Source organism: Gavia stellata, chromosome Z (assembly GCF_030936135.1).
Source record: "Gavia stellata isolate bGavSte3 chromosome Z, bGavSte3.hap2, whole genome shotgun sequence".
Lineage (NCBI taxonomy): Eukaryota > Metazoa > Chordata > Aves > Gaviiformes > Gaviidae > Gavia > Gavia stellata.
In genome coordinates this window covers 29,874,285-29,885,395 of record NC_082637.1, presented here as the reverse complement: position 1 = coordinate 29,885,395, position 11,111 = coordinate 29,874,285, and the positions used below count along the sequence as shown (strand labels likewise).

Below are 11,111 nucleotides of genomic sequence, written 5' to 3'. Positions count from 1 at the left end.
AGCTTTAGTGACATATTGCCTTTTCTGGTGACTAAGTATAATTTCTGGAAAACAACCTCACTGAACTGTGGCATCCACCAGATTGTAAACACTACTTCTTAATAAAGCTCTGCTACAAGGGAACTAATCTTCCTATAAAAGTATAAAATACCATTTCTCTGCCTTTTCTAAACATTAAAGCAAAGCATACATAGAAAAGCTTTCATTTGTGAACTGAAAGACAAGACAGATCAAGCCAGTCAAAATATCTAAAACATTATCAATTTTATTTTATCTTTTAATTTTTTTAGCTCCTAAGCAATTTACATTTTAAAACAAAGTCACTGCAAGTCAAAGAAAACGAAGTATTCACAGGTAGGAAATGTCTCAATTGGAAGCACTGGGTTTTAAAACTATTTTTGCTTTTATTAGCAAAACAATATACTAATTGAAATTAGCCATTTTTTTTGACTGGTTTTGATAAGTCAACATTTTATTTTTAGAACTTTTTTGCAAAATGTTTTTTTCAATTGCCCAGGTTAACAATCTTCATCTTATAATAACACTACTGTATGCTATTCTTCAAATGGTAACTGTGCTGTAAGAGTAATTGGAAAATCCAGTTCTGTGGCAGAATGAGAATTTGAGTTGCAAAATATGGCACCATGGGGAATGGCTGAATTAATTTTGACTATCCCCATTCTTATCACAAACATGTATTGTATGAAACAATTGTAAAAATACGTTTCCATCTAAAACTCGGGTATTATACTAGCGCTGAATTGTGATCTTAGTAGTGCAATTGAAGGAGCAAAACTGGCTTAGTTAACAGTGCTGGTACAGTTCTGCTGCAACGTTTGCAAGCCAATACAGAAGATTTCTCCTTAACAGAAAGTAAGCTTCAGGTCAGCAATTTCTTGTATATTAGCATCAAATCAGAGCTGGGCTGGGCTTCCATAATCTACCGTTAAGAAGATCCATTAGTAGTTTCTGCCATCTTGCAGAGGGGACACTTCTGATCACCACCAGGTCAACTGAATTAGAAGTAACTGTGTGGCTAAAGAGGGCTTCTGCTGCTGTGGGACACATTTCTTTCCTTTGAGTCAACACAGACAACAACACAATGCCCAGCTCAGTGCATGAAAAAATTGGGCCTAAAGGACAGAGAAAGGCACCAGTAGAATGTCGGTAAAAAAAAGCTGTGGAAACACAAAAATTACGGCTCTTAAAGTAACTAACGTTGACTCAGTCAATTGCATAAGACAAATGAGTTATGGCAAACATCTTAAGGCTCAGGAATTAAAAAGCTTTAAGAATCAAAGTTAGGGTTGAAAATGTTCCTAAACTAGATAGCATATGTCAAACCAAGCTTGCAAAATTGGCAGTCAGAAAGCTAATTGTTTTACTTGGAAATGGAACAAATTTAACATGTATCCTGTCACTCCATTAAGTTGTTTTTTATCTTAACAATCTTTTAAAAACTCACAACACACTATGGTAATACTAAGAATATATTTAGCTGTTGTTTTCCAAGAAGGCATTCCAGGCTTTTAATATCATTCCGTATTGATAGTTATTCCTTTGTTAGAGATACATAGCAGTAATCACTTAATGCACTGCAATATTGGCCATTTACAGAGACCTCCACTTGTCAATGAAACCTGCTGAGAGCAGAACTGCTTGGGAGACTTGCATTGCTATAAAAAAGAATTTGAAGTGCATCCCCATGTATAAATGTACCAACATAATGCTAATCCAGGTACTTGAAAATTGAAGCATTTATTAAAAATGTAAACTATCGTTCCTTTTCTTCAGCTTTTGTACTAGAATGTTCAGGCTCTCTACATTAACTTTTTCGTGCTACAGTGAAGGCTGGTAATTTTTTTTTAAACAAAACCTGAGCTTCTCATGAAATAGCATGACTTTGGGAACCTAGGTTTTGCAAAGTATTACAGAATCACAGTAAAAGAGGGGTGACATAAACTTTTGCTTGGACTTATCTCAAGCACAGCCCGAGTTTGAACCAAAAAATTTACAGGCCTTTTTAAAACCCATTACACTCCTGGTAGAGCCATTGTCAAGGTGATGCTTGAAAAGACTGCAAAACACACTTCTTTATCCTTTAGCACTGTTTATGTAAATCATATGGGTGAAGACAAACACGCGTGGAAAATTGTGATTGATTGTCCCTCTTAAATGTACATTCTGGCAATGTCAGTGTTTGCAGAGTTTTTAAAAAGTATTCAAACTGATTTATTTTCTTCCAAATGCTGAACACATTTCTCCTACCCATATGAAAAATGCAGTAAATTCTCTGTTTCGAAGACCATTACTTTGCTTCTTACTTTGGTCATGTGTTTTCCTTTATTTGGCATTTGGAACTTGTCATCTGCTGTTTCTAATGCTTTCGACCTTTGTTGCTGTTTCCTTGTTGGATACTTGCTGTGGTAGATACCAGTTACCAGATTCCATTTCAGCTTTCACTAATGCAGACTATGTATCATGGCTTCATCACTGGCAGTGTTCAAAATTATTTAAGGTGTAACAAACTCATCCACCTTGTTTACATTAAGGGTGTGAGAAGTAGCATTTCCATACCACAGAATTTTTTGTTTTGCTATTTAAAATTCTGAATCAGTAGAGGGAAGCCACAAACCTGACTACAGTCTAGGAGTTCCAACAAAGAGAAAGAAGAGATTACTGCTTCCCTGTATCTGTTCTGGCCCTCTGCCAGAGTGTATGGCCCAGTATATAGGTGTTTCTTCAACAGAGCTAGAATTCCTGTATCTGCTTCAGTGGATTACTTTATTTAAACAAAACAGTTGGGCCTTGCCTACTGTAGCATGTGTAGTGTTCTACTGTGAAGGCAGCAGTCACTGCCAAAGGCATGGATGAGTAGCAGACAATCGTATCTTAAACTGTCATACTCTATCTGCTATGAACCACCAAAGAGCCTGCAGAGATAGGGCTCAAAACCACAACTGAGTTCCTCTGGTTACCTACCATTCATCAGATGACTCTCACTGACTCTTAATGAGCTCTTAGTCTATGTAACAGACAAAAGCATTTTACCCCATGTTTGCCTGCCCACCTCCTGTCACGCAGCTAATGCATTGCCTTTTTGAGCCGTGACACTCCATGGTGCTTCTGAGCAGTTTATGAGCCGACTCCTTTGTAGAGACCTGAAGAATGCCTTACAAAATTATTTTTGTCTGCTCAGGTGCAGGTCTGCACCAGGGATTTCTTAAGCACAAGAATGACATCTAGGTTACATGACCATTTTTTTCAACTCCCCAGCCAACAGAGCTGTCCCGGCAAAAAACTGTTGTGTGGGCCCAGTGTGAAATGAGCATTCGGATGGAAAATTTCAGCTGATGTGTGACAGTCATAGGCATCTGTAAACACAACCTTTAGACTGGGAAATGTCAGGCATCTTCGCAATGCCCAGTGCCACCACTTCTGCAGAATGAACTTAAGCAGAATGAACACATGTATCAATGAACTCAGCCTGACCACATCCATATGAAATACCTTACAGTATTTCGAAGGGAAAGACACCCTGAGGGTTGCTTGGCCTCACAGGGAGTAAGCGTGAACAGAAACCAGCATGATCAGTTATCCTACAATCAGACCAGACCATTGCTGTAGCACTCATCTCTTGCTGTGAAAAAAACAAAGCCAAAACCCCTCTGTAAGCTTTCTTAGTACACGTAAAACTTGCTTTCGAGCAATATAGTAAACAAAAAAAAAAAAATCGATTCCCCTGGCTTAAAGTTTAGTAGTGAAAGAACTTGTTCATTCTTTAATTGCCTGTTTCTGGGTTTTCTCACCCGCAGAACGGGACAGTACCAGCTCCCAGCCCTCCTCCGGCCTGGGGACTGATTCTCTGCTCCGGGTGGGTGCTGCCCCTGCCTTCAGCCGGGAGGTGCTACCGAAGGGGAGAGACCGCCGTCTGCTTTTCATGCCGCCCAGAGGTACGCGACTCCCGAGGCACGGCACCTGCCCTTCTGCGGGCCGGGAGGGAGGCAGCCGGCGGGGTCGGTGGGGACGGCTCCGGCGCTGACAGAGCGTGATCCCCCCGAGCAAGTGTGCCGTGCTGGCTCGCCTCTCCCCCCTGCTTCCAGTTACACCCCTGGCAGGAGACCGCGGTTCTCGGCTTCGCTTTCCAGGGTTATTTTTGGCCGGGCCGCCGCATGCTGATGGCAGCGGACTGGCAAGCCCCCGGGCGTCCTTGCGGGCGGCCAGGCGCCGGCGGGGGCCCCGCCGGGCGGGGGAAGGGGCGGCGCGCACCCCGCGCCCGCCCCGGCTCCCCCGCGGCGCCGGGCTCCCGCCGGCGGGCCGCCGAGGGCTGAGCGAGCCCGCCTCCGGCCCCGCGGGGGCCGGCCGTGAGGGAGGCCGACCCCGCGCCGGCCCGCGGCAGGGAAACGCCTCTCTGCTCCCCGCCGCCGGCGAGGCAAGCCTGCGTGAGGGGCTGCCGCTCCCCAGCGGAGCCACAGCCGGGCGGGCGGCCGCGGGACAGCGCGGGGCGCCGCCATGGAGAGGACCCCCATCCCGGTGCTGACCGTGCAGACGGTGCCCTACGAGGACCAGCGGCCGACGGGCGGCGGGGGGCTGCGGCGGCCCACGGGGCTCTTCGAGAGCCAGCGCAACTACCTGCCCAACTTCGTGCAGAGCCTCCTCTCCTCCGTCGACCTCCGCGACCGCCAGGGCTGCACCATGGTGGTGGGCAGCGACGGCAGGTACTTCAGCAAGACGGCCATCGAGATCGTCGTCCAGATGGCCGCGGCCAACGGGGTAAGCGGGCCCCCTCGCCCTCCCCGCCGCGCTCACGCCGTCCCCTCGGGGCGGCCTCCCCGCTAACCGCCGCTGGCCGGGCCCCCTCAGGCGCCCCCGGCCCGCCTCGGGCGGGCGTCCCCCCCCGCCTCCTGGCAGCGGGGCCCGCGCCCGGCCCGCGCCGGCTCCTCCCTGCCGTGAGGGAGCGCGGAGCCGTCCCGTGGGAACGGGGGAGAACGTTTTAATGTCAGAAGCGGGTAGCGCTGAATACGCAAATAAGAGCAAGACGGACTTCGCCTCCGGCCGTGTTTCAGTGCTCTGCGTGTCTGGTGCGCGGGTCAGCCCAGGGCCCACCTTCAGGCTGTGCCGCGAGGCGGTGGCGTGGCTGGTTCAGCCTATGCCTGACGGAGGTGGTGGTGGTGGTAACCTCGGGAGGCTGCTGGCCGTGCCGTACCGTTTCGCGCCTTCTTTTAGACGGAGGCAGGAATGGGAGCCGAAAACCTCGGCTGACTCCGCAGGAGAAAATGTAGCAGAATTAAAAATTAAGTATGGGGGAAACGAAGGTATCAGATGTGTATCAGCTGCTCAGGATCTTTTAAAAATACTCAAGGAGAATGCTGTTATTGAAGCAAGAGGAACTCAGCGTTTTGGCTGCATCTTAACAAAATAATCGTTCTTCTCTGTTGTTCACTTGCGAACAAATTACGTAATAGAAGAAGACGACAGTGGCAAATGCCTCTGTGATCAGATGGGTTACGGCTTTTCTTGTGCGGTTTTGAAAATAGGAAAGAACTCGGGAAGAAAACTGATGTCTTTTGATAGGCACATGCACATTCATGTGTTGATGTGTATGTACAGAAAGCTGGAAATAACAGCTAATGTAGGCTTGAAGTTTCTATTTCAAAGAAGAGTTGAAGCTGCTGTCTCTCGTTATGATAGCTAAATTGATTCTCCAGATCTGGCAAAAGTAGTGGTACAATTTTACAGGGTTTTTTTTGTAGTGAATTTACTTTTTCTTTATTTTTTTCAAAAGCTCCATTCTTTAAATGCAGCCCTGTTTTATAACCAGGAGATCCTTCAACTTTGAAATGAATCTCTGTATGTGTCTGAATTTTCCCTGCTGATTTATTGTCGCATACAAGCTGTGTGGGTTAGCCAGCCTGGTATAAATAATGAGTGTCTTAAATTTATTTCTAAAGCACTTTCTCGCCATGCTGATACTATCAAGTGGACGCTGAGCAATACCTGAGATTTCAGAGAGGCTGGCTGTGCTACGTAGTGGCTAGCTTTTGCAAACTCGCCGTTCATGCAGGGGCTTAGTAGGGGCCAGGGCTTATGTGGCCCAGGGTGTGAGGAGGGCTGTCCGGGGATACACTGGTGAAGGTGGGGACACTGGCGAGGGTAGCGCAGCGGTGTTTCATCCGCAGCGTCAGGGAGCGAGCGTGCAGGGAGCGAGCGCAGAGCAGGGGGAGCGGGCTGGGTGTGGGGCGTTGTGAGGAAGGTAGGATGGGGCCCGGAGGAGTGCTGCTCCCTAGCCCCTTCCCCCATGTAGCTCGGTGGAAAAAGACTTGTCCCTGGAATTGCGCCAGTTGACCGGGCGGGATGAAGTGCAGCAACAGCTAGAGCAAGAGCCCTGCAGCAAGAGCTGAGGTCCTCGTCTGCTCTTGTGCACTGGTAGGAGCTACGGAGCAGGTTAGAGCCACAAGGTGACCACAAGGACTGAGGTGCTGAGGAAGACAAGAAGTTTAGGGTTTAGAAGACCAGGGGCTTGTCAGCCAGGTTATGCTGTATTCAGGACTCCTTCCCGACTAATTTTTCCTGTCAGCTTGCCTCCTTTCTGCTGCTTCTGTCACGTTCCCCATTTTGCCGTGTTTCACCTGAAGATCAGGTCTTTTTGATCTCAGGAGATTCGCAGTTTGACATGTTTCTGGCCCCTTGCTGTAGTAGTGCTTCCCCTTTCTTAAGTTACTGCAAGTTTCTTGGAAACACAGTTTCTCCCTAGTGTTTTCTGAAGTCAAAACCCAAGCCTTTCTGCTCACAGTTCCCACAAATACCTGAATTCAAGCATGATACTCTTACTAATGACACAGTCCTCAAAAATTGAGCAGGCCAGCTGGTGGGGTGCTACTGATACAGAAAAAGCTTCCCCTTTCCATGTGCTCCATCCCCTCTCTACCATCCTCACCCTGCTCACCCTCACCCCCATTTCTCTGAAGCACACTGTAAATGCATAAACCTCACATTTACTTAGTGAATACTGTTTGTATGTTTTATTCTTTGTCTGTTAAAATATATCTGCTGGGAAAATATCTAAACCTCCCTGAAAGCTTTGTTTAGTGCTGTGCTATGTAAGTAGTAGGAGGAGAAGGCAATACTCCTGAGGGCAAAGATCTCTCCCTTTGGATGAGGTTAATGTCAGTCGAAGGCATGTAGCCAGTATCACAAGGGAAGAAGTGAGCTGGTGTAGGCAGGGTTGGATGGAACGTGTGGAAGCCTTGGAGTTGCATTCAAAACCTTTAGCCACCCCAGAGCACCAGGAGAGGGATAGCCATGTAGTGCTGATAAACTGAACTTGAATCTCCTTCCTGGAAGACATACACCGAGTGTTATGGTTAATTGTGCCTGCTGAATACAAAAATAAAAGGGATTTTCTATTATCAACTGTAGATGTATTGCCCTTTAGAGTTGCTAGGTTCCCCTTGTTCTAATTTGGTGACTCACCCCGCGTTCCCCCTGCGTTAACAGCCTAGCACAGTTGGCATAGGCCCCAGTACAGGGAATGAGAGGAGGCCCCCTGCCCGGTCAGCTGCCGGTGCTTGCCCTGCCTTGTTCTCATCTTCAGTCCCTCTGGGTCATGCTCTCCGGCTTGGGGTTGCAGGTACACACTCCACAGCTGTAGCCTGTGTAGGCTTCCACTGGTGGCAACAGCTACAGGCTGGTCCATGCTGTGCAACTGTAATTGGCACACGCTCCACCAAATCTTTTGCTCAGAGCTGAAGGTGGCTAACCAGGGTCACCCTTTGATGGGTCACACAGCTGGGGCTGTAGCAAACACATTTGGGTGAGGGACTGCATATCATGAGAGGGTGGAGGAGTGTGAGGAAAGCCCGGCAGGGGTCCTGTACCCCATTCCAGGTTGCAACAAGCAGTTTTGCAAAGTGGGGTGGTGGGAGAGTATCTGAGGCTCTATTTCCCTTTTCACCTGTGTCCTCTCAGTAGTAGTGTCCTTGTACCTTCCTCTCTGGAAGAACTGAGGTAAAAGTCTCCATCGTTTTTAATACAGTTCCACTACAAATTAAATGCATTAAAAGTATTCCATTGGACGCATCAACTGGATGTGGTCTCTCATTTTTGATGCAAAGGTTAGGATAGGTTTAAATGAGAAGCTGCTATGTGTGACTCTCAGTGGCAGATCAGAAACTGATGGTCATACTCTGAATGTGGAAAGTCATAGCGACATCCCAGAGACATCACGGAATATTGCTAGTAAAGCTGTAGAAGTTCGAGATGGCAGAGAGTTTTCCAGTTGTCGTCTTTATAGTCAGTACCATGTTGTTATTTTCCATGGTCTTCCATGCACTCTTGCCCTCCCTCCCTGGACCTGTATGATTGATGTCTTTGCTTCTAGGTTGAGTGTGGCGCTCAGTCATCTTTAGGATACTATAGTAAAAGATAGGAAGGCACAGCCCCGTGCTGTCCAGGATATAATCTGCTTGCTTCATGTTCTTTCAAGTTTAATTGACTGAGGCATGTGAGAGATTACTGAGAAAAATAATAAAAAAAAGCATTAAGTGACTCCATGATAATCAACTGAATTGTCTGAAAATGCACAGCTGCAAGTGGTAATATTGCATAAAAATATTCTTGTAAAGTACTTGTTAGGGTGACTATTCTTTCAGCTGTAACAGTTTGCTGAGGATCACGGTCGTTTCTGCTGTTGCTACTAAAAGCAGAGTGACAAAATAGAATGTGGTGTAGGGGCACAGTATTAGAAGAGACATTACATGCCTGTGATCTTGTAGCCATGCAAGTTTTTGAATTCCAAAGGTAATCTTCCCATGCTATGAAACTGTCAATGGTTTTTAGAAGGATATTGCTGGAACTTTAGTTGAGTCAGTAGATGGACATTATTTGGTTACTGTTTTAGCCCAGATTATGAGAAGTCTGTAAATCTGAGTGTTCATTACTTAAAATTAATTGAATGTCAGTTTAGTATTTGGTTCAGAGACAAAATGAACAGCATCTGGGCCAAGAGAGGATGAGGTTGTGCATTGTTGCCACTGAAATGAGGAGAACAGAGGAAGGTAGGTAGCATGTGTACCTTCTAAGGTCTGCGCTGTCTTCAGGGAGTTTCATAAAAGCACTGAAGACCTTCACATGAGGTGAAGTTCTTTGCAGTAGTCACTGCAAATAAAATATCCGTGTATCATTCATGTAATTTCACTTTCAACACCCATAATTTAGACCACTAAATATTGCAGTATTTCTATAGTTTAGTATAGAAATTAATATAATAAATAATATCTTTAAGTAGTATAGAAATAGTAGCCTTGTGACAAATGTTGAAGGAAAAGAAAATTACTCCTGTTCGTATTAATATTGGGCATCCAGAAAAATGGGAAAACTGGTTTGTGCAACAGCTGTTGAACAGGAAAAGCATGAAAATATGGTGAAGACAGAGTGTCAGGTAATTTGTGCATTCTGAATAATCTAAGTAATCTACTTCCTTTAAAAAAACAGTTTCGGTGTGCATGAAGGCAAAAATCTAACCCTAACTAGTTTAGATTTAGAAGTACTGAGAACACATGCTCATGATAAGCCTGTAGGCAAGTATAAATGCATTTATACTTTAGTACCTCAAGATAGATTCAGTGTTGTTGTTTTCAAGCATTTTGCAAAATGTAATTCCTGTCATCTTCCTTTTGCTTACCCATACACAATATTGTTTTAAGAGCTGGCACCCATTTCTGACAGCTGTCTTTGGAAGATTGAGTCATTGCCCTAGCTTTCTACATGCTTCATGGTTTAGAAAAGGGAGAGACAATATTCAAAATAAACATTTTCAGTATTTGTTCTCATCATGCTTTCTTCCCCATAATAAAGGTACATGGGTAAACTGTTGTATAGCCTGGAAGAGAGTTTGTTAAAGTCTGTTTCCCTGTGTTCTGGGTTTTTTCTAATGCTTCAGTACAATTGGCAATAGTGATTAAATGACAGCATAAATACAACAGTCTTGCAAGACATGGCATGTTGTCCAAAAGCTGCTTCATGGACTGAAAAGAAGCCATAAAAGGACACACTCAAATTCAGAACATTTTGAAAAAATCTGTTTCTCTTTCAAATTATTTACATGGCACTGGATTAAATAAAACAGTAAATTATGTGGCTAGTGGAAAGTTTTCTTTCTTGAGCTTGATTCTAAAAGTGTGTCAAAGCATGCACTAGAGCTCCTAGTGATTTCAGTCCCTCTCCTGATGGATGGAGTTTTTCCTTATGCATTTTCTGAGGTAAAAGTGTGTCTGTCGGTTGTCAGTCCATAATAACTGGAAACGCTTCTGCTTTAAAAAAAAAAAAGTCTTCTTTCTTCCACAATGTAGGAATTGCATTTCTGTGGTAACAAGTAGGGTTGTATAGAAAGTATCTTTGAAGTAGTTTAGTATTCAAAACAGTTGAATAAATACAATGTAAATGTAGCATTTGGAGATTTAAAAGAGTTTGAAAAGATGGGAAGAACATTACATAAATATGAAGAAGTCTGCTTAAGTAAAAGAGATACTGATTTTGTTCTGTAATCAGTGAAATAATGTTTAATCAGCTGTTTCACTTGGCTTGGAGCTAGGAGTGGAGGAAATACACCTTTATTGTTGCTCCCAAGGTCTGTAAATTATGATAAATCTAGAGTTTTACAACTACATATGCTGTAAATTACTGCTTAGTTTTACCTTCAGGGAGAAGCAAGAGTGGGAAGGCAGGAGAGTCATAAAGTCAGAAAGTGATACAGAGTCTTGCAAATAAATTCTGTCACAGCACACAAGCATAACATTTAATCTGTATTTCAAGGAAAACTGTATTCACTGGTATGTTTTGTTCCATAAATAATCAAAGATATTTTTGTTACAGTCGGCATCAGGTTCTGCACTAAGGAAGATGGTATTGCTCTTAATCATTCAGTCATAGGTTAATGAAACTGTATTCTTAGGCTTGAATAGAAAATAAAATGGTTCAATACCACTGAAGTGAGCAGAAATGAGGTTCAGCTGTGTGATATATGTGTTAATTGTGCATACACTCCACGCACACACCAACTGTCCATGTCAGTGGAAGTGCTGCTTTAAAATAATCTGTTGAAATAGAAAATG

General features: G+C 44.6%; 1 protein-coding gene across 1 annotated transcript in view; it reads left to right on the top strand.

Annotated features, from left to right (window-relative positions):
- Positions 1 to 4,512: 4,512 nt before the first annotated feature.
- PGM5 (phosphoglucomutase 5) overlaps positions 4,513 to 11,111 on the top strand; it is a 77,299-nt gene continuing 70,700 nt past the window's right edge. Inside the window, exon 1 of the mRNA XM_059833429.1 lies at positions 4,513 to 4,773. Coding sequence (XP_059689412.1) covers positions 4,513 to 4,773 — 261 coding nt within the window. The remainder of the gene's footprint in view (positions 4,774 to 11,111) is intronic.